We start from the raw sequence: 22,646 nt of genomic DNA, 5'->3' as shown, positions 1-22,646 counted from the left end.
TTGCAGTCGCGATGCATTTCGGCCTGCCCTTCCTCTTTCTACCGGAGCTCTCCTTGATACAGCTTTGCCACTCCCCTCCTTCTACCCCTGCGGTGACGCTGATGCAATAGCGGGTCCAGATTTTGCTGATAGTGGACGGGCTGCGCTTAAAGTCTCTGGCGACGGCCGCCATTGCTCAATGAGGTAGATCTCCGTCAATACTGAGTTTTAGGAGCTCGTCGATGATGCAAAGGCGCTGGTAATCGGTCTGGTTGGTCATAGAGAAGTCGAAGAGCACCGATAGAGCGTAGTGCTAGCTGAGCGAGTACTTGGAAAATGAGGAAGAAGGTGGACAGCTATTCAAATAATTGTAGCTCGATCCCCAGTACGCTTTCAGCGCCAATCAAACCACCAGCCAATAGCTGGCAAATACACGCTCCAGTTGAACCAAATAGATTTTGATAACAATGGCTGGAATTGGTTTTAATTACATTTAAATTAAATATCCGTCATTTTGGATCAGAGGTAGTACGTCGTTTTATACGACAAAAAAAGAACTTTAGTTTCGGATAATAACGTAAGGCTTTGAATAGCGAATATCTGGATGAAATATGAATAAATGGCAAGTGAATTACCGATCGTTATTCCAGTACTCTATCCAGTGGAATAACGCGACCCTTCCATTATACTGGAATATATATTTCTGAACGAAGAAAATTATTATTCCAAACCATGAGTTATTTTCTAATGAATGCGTGACAAGACGTTATGCATTATATAAGTGGCTAAAAGAAAGGCATTTTTTCTTCAATCCAGCATATCCCCTTGTTCGGAGTGACATTACCCCCCGCCGTACTTACAGAAGTTTTGCCACCCGGTTTTGAAGAGTTCTCCTCTTTTTTTCTAACCATGTTGTATTTTAGAAAGAATTGATAAATATACAACATGCTAAAAACAAATTACTCTTGGGTTTTGTATTGAATACCAGAAGTAAGGGACCGCTAAAGCAGCCCGGGAAGATCTCCAGACAAGTGATATTTTGATTGCAAACTTCCTAGAAGTTTCTGTTCCTCCACGTTGTCAAATACACCCACGCTTCGGTGTCGAGCTCAAACTGGGTATATCCTATACATGTTTGTAGTGTCCGTTTTATTAAAAATGAAGCACTGCACACAAATTGTTTTGGCTATGTATGTTGTCAACATTGATCGCAATCAGAATGCTCTGAAACAAGTTAGCTATCTTGGGGTCAGCCTGGCTATTACACCATAAACCCAGTAGCGCTGCCCTCTCCAGCACTACCACCATTACTGTTGGTCACATCGTTGGCCTTTCCACTACTGCACTCTCCGCTGCCGCCTCGCTCCCCACAGCTGTCCTCTTCGCCACGATCGGGGCTACCCTGTCCGATGCCATCGCCGCGGCGCTTCTTTCCGAGTCTGCGCATTTGGATGTTTTGACCAGCTCGAGGTGGTAGTCTCTCTTGCCCATTCTTCCACAAGACATGCCAGATTCGTTGACATGTCATGTCGTTGCCTGGGTAGTGGCCAGGTCGAGCCCGATCAAAAACGTAGACAGCGTCAGCATAGACTAAAGGGCCCAGCTCCACCTTACCGCTTGTTGCCGTCACTGCAGTCCTTCCAGAATAATCTCCTCGCTTGGTGCTGCCCAATCTTAGTAATCCCAATCGAGCGGATTTTGCAATAATGCTGAGATCTTTTACAAACGCCCTCACGACCAGCCCGGAAACTCTATCGGCGTGCGTTCAACAGAAATAACTGCAACATTTGGATCGGATTCTGCAGATAAAAACGTCAGCTCAAAATTGAGAGCTAGTAAATATACTTCAGCATCTTAAACATGTATTTCCGTGAACATTTACAGCGATAGTAGCGCTGCTACCTCAACTGATCATGTTTGTCGACCCGCCCATATAGCGCTAATAATCACGCATAGCGGATGAGCAGGGAACCGTGGCCTTCTTACCTCGCGGTAGGTGACGTTCTACGCATTAGTGCAAGCAAAACAAAGATTAGATCGATCTCATGAAGCTACTTACAAAAGTAACGCACCGAATGACTCCATGACTGTGCTATGACCCGTTGAGCGTAGATAGACAGGAGAGCGGTCCCACCAAAGCATCACTTCCGTGTTCTTGCAGCATTGATCCACCGCAGTAGCGCTGTACCACGGGGGATATAGGGTGGTCGCGATGCTTCCTTGACCACCAGTCCTCCGAAAAACCTTTCTTGTTTGTCTGTATGTATGGTTCCGATAGTATACACATTGCGAGATATGAGTTGTAGGGCGAGCTGCATCGACGTATAAATGCGATCCGTCACCACATTGTGGTAAACATCTTCCTTCGTTTCCGGCAGAACTTCGTGTGTGGGTTTCGGATGACCGCGGAAGACCCCGAATTCGGACCGACCGATAATCTAGCTGGAGGTTCATCCCTAAGTTTGTTTGTGTGCTTATTGGTTCCGCAATACCTCTTTAGGCTAGCATGTAGCATATACAACTTGAGCAAAAAAAACAGATGCGTTATAAACAACATGTCATAATTTCCAACAGCAAAGTGGGAACTCCACACTGGAGGTCCGCACTAGCTGGTCACACCACGTAGTGTCCCCGTCGAAGTCTTGCACGCCTGACACCTCGTAGCCTCTTCTGAAACTGAACGGACCTTCCAGGAACGATCGATTTAGGCTCGTGCATATGTGTTGCAGATGAAATGATTTTTTTTCATAACACGCTCGAAGCGTGACTTCCCCATGAGCTGACGAAAAGCCCCTTTAGGCACCGCTCTAACGTTAGTTGGCATCCCGTGGTCAGCCAAACGGCGCTTGTGAGGGTATAACATCCGTGCTATAGTAGCCCAATACACTGCACAATCTCCTCGGGTCCAATTTTTATGTGCTTCTTGGACTCGTGCAGGAGCATATCTCTCTCGCAACCTCGCTGTCATCAGCGAACCGCTGGCAATATATTCTGTCCTCTCGCTCGTTGAGATACTGAAGGTAATATCTTAAGCGAATCGACGCCAAAGCCAACGAGACAAGAAAAAGAAAAATAGGTTCAGAGGTGACTCATCCACCTCCAGCGTCTTCTCCGTTGAGCCAATGTTGCCACTACGAAGACCGGGGTACACCTCAGTCCGTTCTGGCGGCGCTTCATCGTCTTATCCTTTTATACAACAGGATTCAAATTACATCATCTGGTATATACAACATGTTCCCACGTCGCCCCGAATTGCCAGCCGTCCACACGCATCTTCTTCAGCGCTTTTTCGTCCAGAGTGAGCACTCCCATCTCCTTCTTGGCCAGGTAGTCCCAATTTGAGGTAGTCTTAGTCCAGTCTCGTGGCTGCTTTTGGGCGGCCTTCTTCTATCGCTGTCTTTGCATTTGTTCTGGCGCCATCTTCGTCTGGCGACTTGGAATAGCAACATCATCCAAACCATCACTATCGTCAGATAAACAGTTCACGTCGTTATTGCTCAGCATTCGTCTTCTAGCCAAGTCATACGCCATGGCGGAGCTATTCGCAGGCAAGCCGTCATCCTCGATGTACCACTTGTCCGGGTCGGCATCTTCTTTCTCCAAGTCTGAGCTCAGTACGCCACTGTCTTGTTCTTTAGCAAAACCTCCGGCACAGCTGAAATCGAGCACTGGCCTGGCTCAGCGGTCTCCGTACAAAACATTCTGTCATGAAATACAGTAGAACACATAAAACTTTAATATGCAGCATGAGAAGATGTAGATATGTACTATATAAACCATAAAAGCTATTGCGTACCTGGAAGCTTGGCGACTATGCGGTTGAGGTGTTGAGACGTCTATCCCGAATCCAGGTAAACTGTACAATGCGACGCACGACTCACAGCATCTATCAGTCAGAGAATGTAGCATCAACAGCATGATCGAATACCTTGTTGCTGTTGGTCCGCTCTCGTCACCAGCTTCTTCACCCGACTACCTACAGCACTGAGGAGCTTGCTCACTTTGCCCAGGTGTGGGAACTGGGCCCGTGGAAGTACCGGAGCCTCGGACGTGAGCTTGTTGCGACTGTGGGCGAAGGACGGAACAGACAGTGAAAACAGTGTCACGGATGCGGTCAACCTGACTATCTGCGTGCTGTTTGTCCGGAGGGGCGGGAAGGGGGAGGGGGGGGGGGCACCCGAACGGACCAGGCTTGACACTGGTTGTACGAGACGAATCGGCTCTGGCAGATGATATTTGGATCCTGGATTGTGGATCCAGCCGACACTTGGTCGGAGACGAGGCGTGGTCCGATGCGATTGAGTGCTGCAACGATGCATGTGTGCAATTCAATGTAAGGCCGTTGAACGTGACCAAGGATGGGTCACTGACACTGCGTGTGACGGTGAGCGGGAAGGAGAAGCCCATGAAGCTGACGGACGTGTATTTCGCACCCGGAGGGGTGCGCAACCCGATTTCCTACGGGCACTCAGCGAAAAAGGATACACGCTGACCGATCGAAGCGGGCAGCGTGCTGTGGCTGCCAAGAACGTCAGTAACGTAGCATTCGATGTTGCGCTTAGGCGTAACGTCCTGGTAGTGCGTTGATCTGTCGGGACAAGACTCGAGCGGGTATCAGACGCCGTCATGGCCACATTAAGCGAGGAGGCCAATGGGGCGGCGAAGCCTGAAAGTATGGTTCAAATGGGGACCTTGGTGGAATTTTACAAGCGCTTCGGGCTCCTGAGTTTACACGCGGTCGATAGACTGGCTCGGGGCCTAAGCTCAGGCATAGAGCAGACAGACCACCGGCGTGTCAGCTGCCTTACCTGTGCGCAGAGGAAACAGGCATGCAACAGGCAGTCGCAGAAAGATACAGGGGCGCACTCGCCAGTTGGCAAGGTGGGTGGCGTCATCTCCTTGGATCTGAAGGATCCTATGACGCCAAGAGATCGTCTCAGCAACCGTTATATGATAAACCTTTTAGATTGCAAAAGTAACTAATGCAGATTCTTCCTCGCAAAGACAAAGGGCATGGTTGCGAAGCAGCTCGAGCTTTTCCTGGCCTACTTTAAGAAGAATTTTAACTGCAAGAACCACGTGCTGCGCACTGACTCAGGTGGTGAGTACGTAAACGTCGATCGGTTATGCATGTGACGCGTCAGAGAAGCGAGGCTTGCAAGCACGCGGGCAACGGTAAGGTCGAGAGAACGCACAGAACAATCAGGTATATGGCGAGGTGTACGGTATTTGCTTGTGGTAGGTTATCGTTTTAGGTCCTATACAGCTGCGGAATCCGATTCGACGGTCTCGAGATCTTTGACTTATCCGTGGCACTCTGTTCGGTTAATATCGCATGGGGATGGTCAGTGTGCTTACAATTATGTGATTCTTCGCATTCCTTGCGTTCTTGGTGTTCCGCAGAGCCTCCTCCCTGCTATATGGGCTCCTTCTGGAGCGGGCCTTGATACTCTGACAGCAGATCAGGCAACTAGTGCGATACAGTTGTGAGGACGGCTTCCAAGAATCCTGCTTTTTGTACGGCACTTCGAGAGTGTGAATGAGGCCCCAGCCATCGTCTGTAGTGCCCGCTTTCCTCGCGTGCTAAATGGTCGGTGCCACACCAAGATATGACATCAGTCCAGGCTGCGGCATCGCTGTGGTTGTGAGATTAGTGTCGTCAGGTCCTGAGGAGGAAACGGCAACAAGAAACCAGTGCGGCTACTTCTGACGTGGCGAGGGTCGTAATAGGAGGAAGTTCTTCTAACCAATTATTTCGAGTGAGCGAGAAGACTTTGAACGCTCTCATTTTGAAGTTCTTGATCATCGCAAGGACTTCCGTACACGTTGTGTGCATCTGCCGCTTTCCACGACCTCATATCCGCTGGTAGTGGAAACCCAGCATTCAAAGGCCTGGGCCGCGACAGACACGACTGTTTTCCAAATGGACACTTTCAACTATTATGTTAGTCGGCAAGTGCATCGCGTTCTACTTAGTAAAAGAGAGCTTGTGACCTCAGGTTTCATAATCTAATTCACGACATCTGGACAAGCTGCGGAAATGATAGCATCCTAGGTGCTTCTGTCGCCTTTATTGATAGTTAGTGGAGATTTTGGTTTATTGAGGTTCTCGCTTGCGATGAAAATGACGGCCACAACGCTCCGGTAGTCGCCAAGGGATCGACAGTGCTTTAAAATCACGGCTCGATCTAGATATTCGGTCAATGACTCGATATAAAATGTCCGACACGATTCCATCAGCAAAGAACGTGACGGATCACATCGACACTGAGCAAAACAGCTGCTCTATGCATCTATTGAGCTTCAACGGGATTTGACTCAAACACAATACTTAAACTACGACTGTCTGGAACGAATCTACAAGTTTGTGGGACCAAATTGTTACTGCGGTTGGCAGCGCTCTGGGCGAAGAAGGCGACCTGATCCACAACCTTCGCAACCTGAATAACCGCTTCAGAACACCCGAATAGCACAATGCGCTGAAACAAAATCAGGCGACCCTCTCGTTTACAGGCTGGAGCCTATGACTGACCAGGATGTCCGAGTTGCCAACACATGCAAACTTATCCGAAGATCTGTGGTCAACTACGCGGCTTTCGATGCATATTTTAATCTACGAAAGCTTCAGCTAGTGCATTGAGTACTCTGAGCGCTAAAATTTGGCTGCTCGCAGTCGAAATGGAGGCAGCCACCAATTTTATAGCCAACTTTGCTCTGGTGGAGGTGCAAAGCGAGAGTCTTGTATCGTCGTATATGGTAGTGTTCCGGCGACTTGCAGAGAACAAATTAAAAACGTTTACATTTGAGGCAAAAACTGTTGAGGCAAGGATTCAAGCGAAGCGAGTCATCGTCTTGTAACGAGGACGCGAGACCACTTCTCGGACGCTGGAAAGACAAGTCTACGAAGGGATCTACGCAGCTGCAGGCCCGCTGTCCCAATATTACCACCGAGTCGATGGCGTGTGCCCTGCTCGAGCCTAGGACCTAGTTCAGTGCTAAGAAGATTGCAGCCGTTGGTGATACACGCAAGTAGGGACAGGCAATGTACAAGAATGGAGTTGACTATCTACGGGCCGAGCACCGAAAGGCATTCACCTAGATGACCTAGGAGGGAAAAATCTATTTCGCAGCAGTCGCTGTCTCAGAGTTGCCTACTGAGCCAAGTTTCGACCCCTTTTCCCTCGCCCTCATCAACGGGCTGGGATGACGCTGACGAACCGCTACTGGGGGTACCCATTCGAGCTACAAAGACAAGAGATTATCTAAAAGAGACCGAGATCAATGCCAGAGCCGATGAACTTATGAGAGAGTGGCTTAATTTAGAGCCCGAGTGGCTGGAGGCTGCCGAACGCCAGAACCCCATCATCAAGATTGAAGATCTGTCGAAGGACATATCGATTGATGCTTAGAGCTGGATGCACTACGCACGGTTGGGACTGTACAAGCATATACGTGTGCTTAATTGATTTCGAGATGAAGGCGAAACTCATTTTCCCTCTATCGCGCTACTAGCGCGTATCCATCTCGGCAAAATATCGTCATCATCGTTTCAAGAGAGGGTGTTTTCAGCTGGAGGGATAGTAATGAGGCCTCTAAGGACAAGGCCGGATAGCAGACGAGCGGAGAGACAGCTTCTGCTGCGGCATAACAGGGATGAAATCATATAGATGAAGCAGGACACTGGCAAATTGAACGGATCGAAAATACAGAAATAATAGTTGAAGAAGTATACTAATATGACTACTACAACGACCGCTTTGTAGCAGCTCTACTAGTCTCAATATGTCTCCATCTGTGCGGTCCCGATATTACCGGTACTATTACTACCGTTTTTTTCTTACGCTACTACTAGTCCCTCCTCAACACACTGAGAAAACGAACGCACATCAAGACCGCTGAGGCTCTACCGTCCCCACAGTACTCTCCGCGGTCACCACGGTCAGGATCTCTCGATACTCTGGTCTCGTCGCTTTTGCCTCTGCCCCATACCCAGCTGTCACCACTTGCGCAATCACAATCCATTTCGGCCCTCTGGCCTGCGTCCGCTTCAACTGGCTGATTCGGTACGGTCACGACGGTGGAACGGACAACAATCACATCTTAGGTGTACCCACCTGGATTGCCCTCCGTACGTCGTTCACGTATATATTTCCCATACCGTCTACAGTCAGGCCTACCGACCCGAAGCCTAAACCATCCTCCGAGTTACAAAATTTATGCTGGCTCCTCACTCTACTGCTGATACTGATCCCGCTCTTGAATACAGAGAGAAGATGCAAGTGGATATTTTTAAAGCAACATATGATGACGCTTTAAATATAACAACTGAGAGTGATTTCAAGATGTCGTGATGGACTTCGAGACTTTGGCGGAGAAACGGATAGCCGCACGTGGTGGCCTCACAAACTTAAATTTGTTTGCGGTTGTTCAGACAAGTTCTTGCATTATGGATGTCATGACACATCAACCGTAGAAGAGACCCACGCCAAAATGAAAACATGGCTCGATAACTCCCAGGAAGATTCAGCTACAGTGCTTCGACATATTTTGTTGTGCTCTTTACTACGATTTGCACGCTAGCGCACGTGCACGAGAACGCGTAAGATGCGTTTCACTTAGATTAAATACAATTTCGCCTGAAATTATACATTTACGTAAATAGGAAAGCAAAATCAATTTTCACTAAGATTGAGAACTGTTTATTCGTTTTGTTTGAATTTTCCTCGTATTGTAAAATTATTAAATGAAATATATTCGCCAACGAATGGTTTATAGAATCTTACTATTCTAATTGGTTGAAGATATTATTTTTCAGCCGATGAATGCTGTAGTCTGTCTAATGTAGCCATTGGTGTATCGCACACTAGCGTAAAAAACGTCTTCGAAATTAAGTGACTACATGTAGCCACTTGCGTGTAGCCCCGTTATATATTCTACCAAGGTGGGTTAAAGTTGGAGCGAGCAACATATACCAGGCGTCTCGTGAGAACTGCGAAATACCGCATCTTCTTAGCGATGACCAATTTCCGGCCGTGACGAAAATCAGAAGTGTAAATTCTCTGACGCTAACACATGACGTGTATATGAATGTGCATGATATTGTCGTCCATCAGCTTCCACGAAGTGATTGTGATGGGGGCTTCAAACGCGCTCATGGACATGCTTGCCTTCACGACATCGTTACATTCATCGAATCGCATGGGGCTATCAAGTTGCTACCGGAGCAATTCGATAGGATTGGTGGCTTCCGGTTTCTAATGACTAGATGACAGCAAGCATTTTACAGTCATCTACCCCTCAAAAACGGCAGCGCGTGCGTGGTCATCCTCAAGCCCAATCGTACCAAGATGGGCACGGCAACAACAGCACTCGTCGCGAGCCCTCTGGGTTTGAGCTGGTATCTCAAGCAGCGGCTTTGCAGAACTTCACTGGGAGATACATTTCTTTTATCCAGTTACTTGAGCGAGACGACGACGAGATCCTGGAAGATTTACCCCTCCCTCTCCCCTTCACACACACACACTTACACGTTGAAAATGACAACACGTGTGAAAAAAGTGCAAAGTGACGTTTTCCACATGTTAAAGAATGTGAGCTGCACAGCTTTAGGCAAAACGCTAGCACGAAGACCCTGCACTGCTCAAAAGAACAGTTCGCATATTTGTCGCAGCTGCGACCAGCCTTTACTCACTCATTCTTTTCGATTCAGCTTGCAAAAAACTGAGAGGGAGAAAGGTGGTTGATCGTCGCGAAACACAGCGAGTCGGAAGCATTTCTTGCGCCGCTCGAAGGTGAAAAGTGGACAGGACCGGCACCGCATGGTAGCCTAGCCTAAGGCTTATTTGAGAAGGGAGTAGGAGAATGACGCCGATTTTGTCGACGGAGACACTGTGAACACTAGGGAGGAGGGGCACACCCACGCATACGGGCGTGAAGACCACAAAGATGACGACGTTGAGGGCGACGACTTTATTCTCGCACGGCCTCCTCTGTCACGCCCTCCCACACAGGGCAAGACTGCGGCATACATTGCAGCTACAAAGAAGCGGATCCCTTTTCTCCGTGTGGAAAAAGCCAGGGTCAACCCTGAGAAGAAGCCAGCGAAGAAGAAGAGTCAAGAAAAGAAGAAGATGTCGAAGACCACGCGCGCGTTAATAGCGAGGAAGGCCAAGGATACCAAGGAAGCCAAGGCGGTTGCGCAGGCTGAAGCTGCAGCTGTAGGGTGGTCTGAGGAGAAGGCGAGAAAGTTGCGCGTTTGTCTGCTGAGAAGGGCCGATAAGTGATCAGGGGGGGGGGTCTCTGTAAACAATGCAGGGCGATCCGAAGATCACGCTCTCTCCCAGAGACGGCATCGACTTCGTCGGTACTTTCAGCGGCGACACGCGCCGCGAGATAGAGCTCATTGGTAACCGGGTTAGGATGTAGGCTGCGTATTGCGCGGCGTCTCCCCAGAAACGAAGAACGCTTTCTTATTCCCAGCCTTGGTCTGAGCTGACGGAGGCGTGTCTTTTGTTAGGTCTTTACAGTAGTGCGTGTCACTGATTTTCGGCAGTCGGCATCGTTTGGACCAGACAGATCTAGTGATGGGGTGAAGTCCGAGTCGCTACCCTCATAAACCTCTCTCAATCCACCAGATTTAAGCGGCCGTTTCCCAGTGGCGGTGGCCGATGCAGGTGGAACGACCTCCGGATGCACGATACGCACACAGGAGCGACAGCAAAACCTACTTACCACTTTCAATCAATACACGACCGGTGATAATAGGACCAAAATGAATGCAATATCTTTCATTGAGTACCGAATAAGGGCCTTCATAGGCACCAATAGCACATATGTGATGGATAAGCTTTTCATACACAGTACACTGGTCCTTTCTAAGCTCGTAGGTTTCCTGGCAACCTTCCACGGCGCACCCAATTCTTAGCTACTGAGTGGGTCGTTTAATTTTTTTGCAGTCTTCCCCGGCTCTTTCAGAAATGGCGCTCCCGCTGTCGATCGAGAGCCACACAGTCAAAAGCTGCCAAATGAGGACTGACCTTGCTCGATCAGGGCTACTATGAAAGTAGTTCTTTGAGAGTACAATAGTACTGACGTTTTAGAGTGATACTACTTCCAATAGTGAATACCAGCTTATAGGTATTCAAATGACTACTATGTAAGTAATTGTAGTAGTATTACATAAGATACATATTTCCGAAACGGCTTCCAAAACTTGGTATTGAGTGGCGTTTTGTTTGTCCTACAACACTCCTTGACACAATTACACGGCCACCTTGTCCAGTGCCCATAACTCTGTCAGTTTTTATCTTTTGACGGTGCGTTTTTACACAAGTTTGAGAACATGCTTCGAATTAGATAGGATGTGCTAACGCTGGCGTCTTTTTTGCACTTAATAGGGAGGCTCACATACAAAAAAAGATTTGTCAAAGTGGTTTCAATATGAGACCGCGTGAAACATAAGTATACTAATCAACCTAGGTACGAATCGCGATTTAGGCGCACCAACACAAACCTATGTATCTTGGCTTCGTTTTGAGCCCTTGCACACATTCGGACACGAGATATTGACGAAGTGGTGAGCCTCTGGAAAACTTACCTCGGTGGATGACCAACTTTTCCATTTTTTTTATTGCAGTGTCTGAGGCAGAATCGCCCGTAGAATCGCGTGGTGCTATTCGTTTCGGCTAAAACGCAGTAGAAAGTGTCTAAAACCGCATTTGTGTGATCAAATCCGAGTGAACCCATGTGTATAATCTGAAAAAAAGCCTAAATTTAGTGATGGACATCAGTATCATTTTGATTTAGGCGGGACATTTTGGCAAACTTACACTACAGCATCCCCAGTGCACGCAGCTTTTCGCTTCTTAGTGTTTCTCGTTTGATCTCCGTCATCCTGCCTACCGCGTTTGTCTTGGTTCTCTTTCGCGGTCACTGCCATTGCCGCTCGGTGCTCTCGACGAGCTTGTTTGGCGGATTTAGCACTGTCCCCTTGCTGCTTACTTGGAGCTGCGTATATTGCATCTGACTGATACTCGTCTGGGACGTAAGGCCTGATAGTGCGATGCACTTGGTCAATTTTTTCTGCATTTCGCGGAGGCGGCGGCATCGTCTCCAGGTAGCTGCTGAACATGCGCGTCACCTTGTGGCGTTCGGTGAGATGGCCATCTAGCTTCCTACGCAGATCCTTCTCCACTGCAATGCTGGTGGGGCCCTTTTTGCAGATCACAACCCCCGGTTTCGTGAAATCTATTGAAAATATTTGAAACTGCTGCACGCCAAGCAATTTCTTGTAGAGCTCTGTGAGTAGTGGCTTGTAGCTCTTGAAGAACCCATCGTCCCGTGAAATGTGCACAGTTTCATTGGATGAAGCGGCTTCTTTTACTTCTCGGACAATCTGACCCAAAGTCCAGCAGTCTGTGCGGGCGAGGTGCTTGCGAATATGACCAAAGCCACGGTCACATGAATTCTTAGTGTGTCCTTTCACGAAGAACTTATAATCCACGCTCTCAAAAACCTCCATGTGGGCTTGTGCTAGCAGAAACTTGATCACGTAGTTATTTTTATTCTGGCCAGAGCAGTTGTCAGCGTATATCACCAATCGTTTTTTGCCAGCAGGAACCAACACATTGTCGATAAAGTGCTGCAGCGTGGAGCTGATTTGCTCGCTTCCCTTCCCACCGACAGACTCATCGTAGATGTAGTTCGTTTGCTTGCCTTCATTCTCGTAGTATATCCCAAACACACTGACAGAGCAGTCAGATTCTGAGAGTAATCCATAACGATTACTGCGACGTCCTTGCCCTCTGTTGTCTTTACGAGAGCCTTATCCCTGTTATATTCCTGTCTACAAATACACCAGCAAAATAAAATGATATTAGTGTCCACCTTGAAAATTGCTAGTAAAACAAAATGATACTCATATCCCAGATCCAAAATTACCTCGAATCCTGATTTCCTCCACGTATGTGTGCATTTCATCATAGATCGCATCCCACGTGAGCGTCGGCGGTAGCAAAGTGTACATCTCAGAGCTGTATTACTTTTTCACTGTGCCATTCGCCGTCTTCTGCAGCCGAACACGCACTGGTACTACTTCCCCGACCTCCGCAGAGAACTCTTTAAACCACTTCACCATCCACACGAGATCGATGACAGAAGCGTGCTTGTTCAGTGTGTTCCCGTGCGCCTTAGCTGCAATGTTTCCTTCGCGCACACGCTTCTTGTATCGCTGGATAGTCAAAGGAGTCACCCCGAGACATTCTGCAAACATGGTCCGGCAAACTCTCCCAACCAGTGGCAGGTAGTAGTGAAATTTCTCGCGTTTTCCGTCTCCTCGGTGCCTCTCCACAGTATCCGTCTGCATGAGAACGCCCAGCATCGTGTCAACTTCTCTGATCTGGTCATCTGTGAGATTGAACACACGATCCACTCAAGTTCTTGGGCTTTTCCCTGAAGACATCGGCGATCACACTTGTCGGCCTGAATTAGACCCGCCACTGTTTGTTGCAGACTCACCTCAATCAAATTGATACTTATGTCCTCCTCCTCTTCAGCTGCGTCGCTTACACCACTCTCACCAGTGCTTGCCTCCTCGTCTTCCTCTTCATCTTCATTGTCGTCACTCCAATCTTCGTCGTCACTGTCGTCAGCTTCCTCATCGCTCTCCTGTTCGTCTTCACTCCCTTCATCTGCTTCATCGCTGGCAGGCGACCCTTCCTGCTGGGGTACTGTAGCGGAGGGCAAAGCGACACGAGGAGCAGTAGGTTGAGCGATACTTGTTAGGTCGGCGGTGGCCGTGTTTGTGTGCGCCCTGGTGTCGGCTGGTTGCTTCGTGGCACGGTGGGGGCCGTGCTCTCCCGCATTGACCAGGACAGGGGGAGCAGGGGGCGGCACTGGAACAGCGACGGCAGGAGCGGGTGCCGTCGTGTTGCTTTCGGTCTCGGGGCACTGCATTCTCGAGGCTGGAGTGCGCTGTTCGGGAATGATACACCTGCTTCAAATTTCTAAAAAACTTTGACGCTTGTTTTTTCAGCTACTCGATAAAGTGCGAAAACACGTGGGCGATCTTTAGACGCGAATATCTCGATAACTCCAAATGGTTGATTAGTATCATTATGTCTCGCGCAGTCTCATATTCGGTCCTTTACAAAAAACTATGTAAAATAAAAATGTGTGATTACGGCTATTGCTCGACGTTGTTGCCACAATACCGGTTTCCCAAGCGAACGGCCGTGTGCGCAGCTTGTTGTAGGTTTTGGGTTGCTACACAAAATTAGTAGCTAAAACTTAAGATTTAGGTAAATTCACTGATACTTAAGTTGTTTATTTTAGCCAATAAAAAAGTGGACACGGCGGAATTCGAACCCGCGTCCAGTATTCTCGTGATCAAACCAACTGCCACATCCAGCAGCTAACCGGAATAGTTTGTTGAGCATCCGAGGTGACGGTCCCGGCCTACTTCAACGACTCGCAGCGTCAGGCGACTACAGATGCTGGAGCTATTGCTGGTTTGAACGTGCTGCGTATCATTAATGAGCCGACGGCTGCTGCGATCGCCTATGGGCTCGACAAGAAAGGAGGCGAGCACAACGTGCTGATCTTCGATCTCGGAGGCGGCACGTTCGACGTCTCACTGCTAACTATTGAAGACGGGATCTTCGAGGTCAAGGCGACGGCGGGTGACACGCACTTGGGCGGTGAGGACTTCGACAACCGTCTGGTCGAGTTCTTCGTGACCGAGTTCAAGCGTAAGCACCGCAAGGATATGACGTCCAACCAGCGAGCTCTGCGTCGTCTTCGTACGGCGTGCGAACGCGCCAAGCGGACGCTGTTCACTTCGGCGCAGGCGTACATCGAGATCGACTCGCTGTATGACGGCGTGGACTTCAACTCGACCATCACGCGCGCGCGGTTCGAAGACTTGTGCAGCGATTATTTCCGCAAGACCATGGATCCTGTTGCGCAGGTTTTACGAGACTCTAAACTGTCCAAGAACCAGGTGAACGAGATCGTCCTGGTCGGAGGCTCGACGCGCATCCCGAAGGTGCAGCAGTTGCTGAAGGATTTCTTCAACGGGTAGGAGCTGTTCAAGTCCATCAACCCGGACGAAGCCGTCGCGTACGGCGCCACCGTGCAGGCTGCGATTCTGAGTGGCAACGAGTCGTCTTCGAAGCTGCAGGACCTGTTGCTACTGGACGTCGCGCCGTTGTCGCTGGGCCTGGAGACAGCCGGTGGCGTCATGACTAAGCTCATCTTCGTCAGCAGCCACTTCGAGTGCCTTAAACTTCATCATTGGCGAGGTGACAGGACAGCCGGCTTTGCGCATTGAATTTATCCACAAGACGATAGCACTCTCAGCCTCACTGGAAAGTATCGTTCCTTGTTCACTACACCGAAGATTCTTGTGATGGCCATGTCCACCTTCGCAATCGGCTTGTATCTGCGCTGCCTGCTTTTTCCACTTCGATATCTGATTTTGCTTGCGCTTTCTGTCTGAGCTAGATAAGGGCGGAAAGAGGTGAGCTATTGCTTCATTCACAGTATGCTTAGATTCCATATATTGTAGTATGGTACGCTTATGAGCATAGTCTACAGCAATACGAGTAAACCTCTTTGGCCTTCTGCCTGTTCCAGATGAGCGTGGCCTCCCCCTGTCCTAAGCGAAGTGCGAATTTTTATTTTAGCCAATCACATTTCTTCATTTAAGAATTATGTCCACAGCTAAAAATACTCTCACAACCAGTTAATTATGAGATTGTTCCTGCCACACATTTGGCTTTGTCACATGCTGAACACACCATAGGGAAGGCCGAAAGAGAAAAACAAGTACGAGCAAATCCTAAGTCAAATCACTATGTATATGAGATTCGTCAAAACCTCTAGAGAATTATTCAAATCGTCCATTAAGATCTTCTAAAAGAAAAATAGAAAATCCAGACTCGGTCAAATTTAATATCCTTCTCTCCCCAATAAATTAATAAATATTGCTATCATGACCACAAGAGTCCTAATCTGGAAATCGAGTAGCTTAGTTTGTGCGTCGCAAAATTTAAATGAGTGGTGTTTATTTTTCTCGCATTTGATGTATGGTTAAAACAGATATACGAAAAACGAATTGTTTAACAGAGATAAACGCGACATACAGCAATCAGTTTAAAAACCGTGTGGAAACTTTGGTTTCGTTTCTTGAAATATTAAAAATTCTATCGCCCATGTTTTTGAAAGAAAAACCAACCAAATCAAATTTTGTCATCACAATTCGAGTCAAACGCTCGCCGACGGCGCACCATCTTCGACAAGCGCTCATGTAGCCTGGTGTTTGTACTGTATTACCCCTTCATATCTGGGATACAAATGTTGGAGGGATGATTTGCGCAGAGTTGTTAGGGCAGTACAGAACGGAGTGAGGACAAAAGTAGGCAGCCATAGTGGAGAGGAAGTCTTGAGTGTAGAAGGAGAAGACGCTTGTGTTGGACTTGGTAAAAGGAGAAGACACTTGTGTTGGACTTGGTAAAAGAAGAGGTGATGAATTATAGAGTCTGGTGTTCTGGTGGGAGTTACTCTCCACCAACCAGTCCAGTTATGTACGATTTCTCTACATGAAATAGTACAGTTATATTCCACTAGATAGTTATCATCACATCGGAGATGCTTACTTCGACAACCGATAATCTAAAGTGCACTGGTGCAGAAAATTGACAATTACAAAGTTAACAAATAAAGGCACGAGTTGCAGTGCCCGGCTAAGAATCAACGACCTTAGTAAACCCAAGATAACGGCTCATCACCATCACAATCCTTAAGATAAAGAGGACGGAAGTCACTTGCATCTTTATGGTTTGCTCCGCTACGCGTGGCAAATGCAGAGCTGCGCTCCTCCGATAAAAAGATTCTCTTAGCTGGAGAGTGCACCGCTCGACTCGCTGGAAAGCTTGGTGCTGGGCCCGCCTCCGGAAAAAACTCACGGCCTTGCTTCGCGGGCACTCCGCGCGGGTTTGCTGCGGCTACAGTTGGTCTTCTTCGCTTTGATTTTAACTCATTTTCACCCCCTCCTCCCGCAGCCGGGCACGATAGTCACTTTCAATAATAAATGCATTCTGGAGGTTGCACCCGGACATGAAAAAACATGTGCTGGGGAGTGCAATGGGTCCGTTTTCTGAGCTGAAAAGTATTAGGAAAGGCGCGGCGCTCCCTAGATTATCTACAGTATCTATTAGATTACCGGTACAGTACCCCCTTTATCTGGCGTTTGACAAATCATGGTTCCGCAGACCGTACTTTCTTACGGTACTGAGTACCGGTACCGGTACAAGAAAACTATACGGATTACGGTGGTGGAAGGTACAATCAGCCTGCAAGAAATGAGGACCAGTAGTCTACTGGCAGTAGACAAATTTTCACAAAGCTGCTAGACCCAGGGTCACGAATATGCACGCGTACTCGGCGGCTGTACTGATGGGTCTCCTAATGGTTGCCGAGGGTGCCTATGTATCTACGACCGCTTGTGCACACTCGGCGCCGAATCCCACGATCCAACGCTATGAGCCTGAAAGCATCCCAACCAGATTGGCTCCCAATAGGCTACTGAGAGAACCTGAGACAACCGAAGCGAGCAACGAGGACCGAGTTGTAAGTATCCATGCTGGCATTGAAAAACTCTCGGACCTGATAAAGACTGGAGTATCAAAGGTTCATGGATACCTGAACTTGGGACCGTCAGCAACCAGAGACCAACCGGCAGATGAAATTCTTCGCATCTACAAGCTAGATGATGGAATCGAAAAGGCTCTGGTCAGTCCAAACTTGAAGGCTATGGAAAGCCACGTGAAGGAGTTAAGCACGAAAAACCGAAAGAGCGAAGCGTCGGTGATTGGAATTCTCACGAGCCATTACGGGGACGATGCAGTGGCGAAAGCCCTTGTGACTGCACAGAAAACTGTACAATCGGATGATGATGTGAAAACGATATGGCGATTGCGAAACGCGCAGCTTTCCAGCTGGTTTAGCAGCGATAAATCTGTCGATGATGTGTTCACTTTGTTGAAGCTTCGACATGATGATTACTTAGCCCTTGCCAGTCCGAAGATGGAGGTCTTGGATGATTATATGAAGCTGATCAACCGCGTGACATCAGGTCAAGAGACTTTGCTAAACGTGTTAACAAAGGGCTTCGGTGGAGAACAGACCATGGCAAAACTACTTCTTCGTGGGAAGGAAGAGCCCCAGACCCGCGAGCTGGCGACGGCGTTGCAAAATGCGCTGCTGAACAAGTGGGTCACTGATAAATTTCAACCGGAAAGTGTCTTGAAGAAGCTCAAACTGGACCGAGACCTGATGAACGCTCTCTCGGATCCAACCCGACACACTTTGACTAGTTACATCGCGGTCTTCAACACTAGGAATCCAGGGAAAAAGGCATCGTTTATCGGCACACTTTCTGCTCATTACGGAGATGAGATGGTGGCGAATGTACTCATCGCGGCCTCGAGGAACGGCAACACAAGGAGAATGGCCAACCAACTGCGAACCGATCAGTTGTCAGACTGGTTGAACAACCAAAAGTCTGCTGACGAAGTCTTCAGCCTTCTAAAGTTGCGGGCAGATCTTCCGAACATAGATGGAGCTCTCGCCAGTGGCAAATTGAAGTTACTGGAAGACTACATCAAGCTATTTAACCGTGAGAAGGCTGGAGACGAAACGTTGCTCAAAACGTTAACAACCGGCTTCGATGGAGAAAGTAACTTGGCAAAAGCGTTGCTGACTGCTGAGATCAACCCACACTCGAATAAAATGGTTGTTAAGTTACAGGGTGAGCTGTTGAACCAATGGCTCCTGAAGGGATTGAAGCCGGAAAGTGTCCTCAAGAATCTTGGACTGGACCGTGGGATGAAAGAGGTACTATCAGACCCGAATCGGCACTTTTTGACCAAGTACATATGGGAGTACAACTCAAGAAATCGATTCGACAGAACGTCATTGATTTTGACTCTTTCTGCGCATTACGGAGACGACGTGGTAGCGAGAGCTCTTGCTGTTGCGAAGGGCGACTCTGGCCTGGCACGGACGGCTGCAATTCTGCAGAGGCAACAGCTGGAAGGGTGGCTCAGTAGTGGGAAATCTGCAGACGATGTCTTCACGCTACTGAGAATTGGAGCCGACGATTTCTTACCCTTGAATAGCCAGAATTTGGAGACACTGGAAGATTTTGTCTGGCTATTGAACCTCAAAAATCGCCGCATCCAGACGAATATATTCACAGTGGTAGAAAACAAATTCGGTGGAGATGTTCAGCTGGCACGAGCGGTCGTTAAAGCCCTGAATGAAGCAGACGAGAGAGGGCTGCGCGATTCTGTCGGTATTGCGTCAAGATACCGGAGCAAGCTGTTTGGTCGATGGTTCGACAAAAGTATCGAGCCAAAAGATGTTTACGCGATGATCCTCAAAGTAAACGGAGCTTCTGCAGATGCTTTGGAGAAGTCGATTGTTTCCCGATACACGGCATTCTACAAAAAGAGGCTGGCTAAGGCTTTCACCTTCGACAGTCCTAGACGGCTGTAGCTTTGCTTTTTAACCAATTTAAAAAATATCGCCTGTCATGCTCCTATACTTGGAGAAACAATGGAGAGCTCGACGTGCCTTCTTTTAAGAAGTACCTTGTAAGTACCCAAACGGTAATCCAAGGGTCTCTATGTAGATCCTGCAATCATGCTAACCGGGCTAATAGAATACACTATGCATAAGGCGTTCCGCCAAAATGCCAGGAAGTTAACCAGATCGATGCACTGTCAAAGCTACATAGCTACTATTGCTTGTAGTTGTCGCTCAGCCACACAAGTACTTTCGTCAATTGACACATTTAACTTTTCATGTGTCCTCGTTCAATTGCACGGGCTCGTACACTGAGGCTAGACCACATTCATGAACGCCTGCATTTGCGCTAGAGTGAGCTCCTGTTGCTTCATTTATACGTTATTATGCTACTTTATGCCGCCGACTAGCAAAGCTGAGGCGTAATAATAAATATGGCAACAACACAATACATAGCACATATAAAGTGCTTTTTTCGTGTATGCCTAGAGCTCTGTACCAGTAGGCACTCTGAAGCTTTACATCATGAGGTTGCTTGTGCAGATAGCGCTTGTCCACAGTCTTCACCAAATCCTACTAGTCACTACATGTATTCCAAAGCAATCTCTTACAAAAAACTATGGTGATTGCGGAAACAATCGACGAAAACAAAAGAGTTGAGTTTTACGGTGATGTATATAGTAAACACAATTGCGAATACATGAGGTAGATAGGTACTGTAGTACTTGACAAAGTTACTCCAAGCCCCACAGTTCGACAGCCAGCTTCACTCTACCCATGCGACTCTCCTCGACTGGGCTGCTAGCAATTACAGCTCTTGTTGCATCTAGCGGCATTGCCTCGATGTCTACTATCGCCAACATGGCGGTGCCTGACAAACTGTATAATCTGTCTAGTACAATTTCCACCAGGTCGTTGAGAGATTCTGAGCCAAAAGGCGGAAGAAACGAGGACCGAATGAATGCCGGTATCGAAAAACTCTGGGGCCTGATCAAAGCGGGGACATCCAAGATCAAGGAGTACGGGCAGTTCGGGACACTGGGATCTAAAGACCAACCTGCAGCGGAGATTTTGAAATTTTTCAATCTTGCGGATGGTATGGACAATGCTCTGGCTTGAAAGTTATGGAAAACTACGTGAAGAATCTAAATTCGAAAAACCGAAACAGCAAGGCATCGATGATCGGGGTTTTCACGACGCACTACGGAGACGAAGCTGTGGTGAGCGCTCTAGTGGCTGCGGAGAAAAATGCGAAAACGACGGAAGCAGCTAACACGATGAAGCAGTTGCGAAAGGATCAATTATCAGCTTGGCTGACCAGTGAAGTATCCATCGACGATGTCTTCCATTTGCTCAAGATTAGCGATGATGGCTACGCAGTTCTTGCTAGCTCAAAGATGGAAGTACTGGACGACTACATGAGGCTATTTAATCGAGAAAAATCAGGCCATGAAACTCTGTTGGACGTGCTTACGAAAGGTTACGTTGGGGAAGGATATCTGACAAAGGTGCTTGAGCGTGGAAAGAAAGATGCGAGTACGAGTGAGTTGGCGACTGCGCTGGAGAACGCGCTTTTTAACAAGTGGTCAGTGGAAAATTTACGGTCGTAAGATGTCCTGAAAAAGCTAGGACTCGGCCGCGACATGAAGAAGGTTCTCTTCGATTCAAATCGAGACATTCTAACGAGGTACATTTCCATGTACAATGCGAAGAACGCAGAGAGCATGACGTCGTTGATTCAAACTCTTTCGACCCATTATGGAGACGGCATCGTTGCAGGCACATTGGTGATTGCGTCGTGGGATAAAAACACAGAGACACTCGCGAGACAGCTACGGAGTGACCAACTAACTGAGTGGTTGACGAGTCAGACATCTGTCGCCGAAGTTTTTCCGCGACTAAAGCTCGGGGATGACCGCTACCCGGATCTCATCGATCCAAAGGTGGAGGTACTGGACGACTATATTAAACTGTTTAACCGAGAGAAATCAGGTCAAGAAACGTGCTCAATGCCTTTACAGAGGGCTTCGGTGGAGACGACATTTTTTTGAGAGTGCTGGCGGCTTGGAAGGAAGAACCTCACACCCGCGATCTTGGAACTGCATTGCAGGACACCCTTTTCAAAAAGTGGGTCGCTGATGATTTGCAACCGGTAACTGCACTGAAGAAGCTCAGACTGGATCGTGACATGATGAGCGTATTATCGGATCCAAACCGACACACTTTAGCCAGGTACATATCAATGTACAATGAATGGAATCCGACCAGCAAGGCCTCGTTGGTTGGAGCGCTTTCCTCTCATTATGGAGATGGTGTTGTGGCTTACATCAGGGCATGGGAAATACAATACCCATTGTTATTTTGCGTGAATCACATCCGTAATAAAGACTGCAATACCTGGCAACACAATAATAATCACTGCAATAATCACAATATATTGCTATCACTTAGTCTTCGATGCAATCGAGAAGGGTGGAGCAGTTCCACATACGGCGATTAGCACGAAGAAACATGGCCGTTTCAAAATTAGCTGGTAAAGTAGATGAACGTAGCGATGTAAAAACAGGCTTACACTCAGAGAAAAGTCTCTCGCACGTGTTGCTTGTCGGAGGAGCGCAGAGCAGGAGAGGATCATACTCGACAGACGCCTGCGATGCAAGCCGCGGCTTCTTGGCTTGCCGGAGGATGGAGGTCGCGAAGTCCGCCGCAGTCGGCACTTCCTCTTGTGCGGTAGACGGAGATAAAATAAAACTGTCGACTGCATGTAATTCATCCGCGGAGAGGGGTAGGTCGTTTTGCAGCTTTACTATTGCAGACTCGAAATGGGGCGAGTGAACAATCTCAGCTGTTGGCGCTAAGTAGTTAGCCATGACAGGATACTTAGCAGCACACGCATCAAACAACAGGCGCACATCGGCAAGCGTGCATGACTCCGCTTGGATTTTCACACACACACTGTCCAGCTCACGAAGCTTGTCCAATACACCTCTAACGCGGCGGTGCGCATGTCCACGAGGCACAAACTCTTCAACAGCCTCCACCGTCAGGATCGCATCACGGATCTTGCAATATCGGTCAAT

At 48.1% G+C, this 22,646-nt stretch overlaps 4 protein-coding genes across 4 annotated transcripts; all 4 read left to right on the top strand.

The window, feature by feature from the left end:
* Positions 1 to 3,508: 3,508 nt before the first annotated feature.
* Positions 3,509 to 5,689, top strand: PITG_15113 (uncharacterized protein; the record flags this gene model as incomplete). The annotated part of the gene is made up of 4 exons (XM_002898234.1): positions 3,509 to 3,593; positions 4,209 to 4,420; positions 4,984 to 5,084; positions 5,599 to 5,689. 4 exons carry the CDS (start codon positions 3,509 to 3,511, stop codon positions 5,687 to 5,689), a joined length of 489 nt encoding a protein of 162 aa, XP_002898280.1.
* An 8,779-nt stretch (positions 5,690 to 14,468) lies between these two features.
* PITG_15111 (heat shock 70 kDa protein II) lies at positions 14,469 to 15,058 on the top strand (the record flags this gene model as incomplete). The annotated part of the gene is made up of 2 exons (XM_002898233.1): positions 14,469 to 14,486; positions 14,516 to 15,058. The coding sequence occupies 2 exons, from the start codon at positions 14,469 to 14,471 to the stop codon at positions 15,056 to 15,058; spliced, it is 561 nt and encodes a 186-aa protein (XP_002898279.1).
* Positions 15,059 to 17,406: 2,348 nt separating this feature from the next.
* Positions 17,407 to 19,536, top strand: PITG_15110 (secreted RxLR effector peptide protein, putative; the record flags this gene model as incomplete). The annotated part of the gene is made up of 1 exon (XM_002898232.1): positions 17,407 to 19,536. One exon carries the CDS (start codon positions 17,407 to 17,409, stop codon positions 19,534 to 19,536), a length of 2,130 nt encoding a protein of 709 aa, XP_002898278.1.
* Positions 19,537 to 20,343: 807 nt separating this feature from the next.
* Positions 20,344 to 20,685, top strand: PITG_15109 (secreted RxLR effector peptide protein, putative; the record flags this gene model as incomplete). The annotated part of the gene is made up of 1 exon (XM_002898231.1): positions 20,344 to 20,685. One exon carries the CDS (start codon positions 20,344 to 20,346, stop codon positions 20,683 to 20,685), a length of 342 nt encoding a protein of 113 aa, XP_002898277.1.
* Positions 20,686 to 22,646: the final 1,961 nt, after the last annotated feature.

Source organism: Phytophthora infestans, genomic scaffold (assembly GCF_000142945.1).
Source record: "Phytophthora infestans T30-4 supercont1.38 genomic scaffold, whole genome shotgun sequence".
Lineage (NCBI taxonomy): Eukaryota > Oomycota > Peronosporomycetes > Peronosporales > Peronosporaceae > Phytophthora > Phytophthora infestans.
Note: the sequence above shows the minus strand (reverse complement) of the source record. Positions and strands in the feature narration are given on the sequence as shown.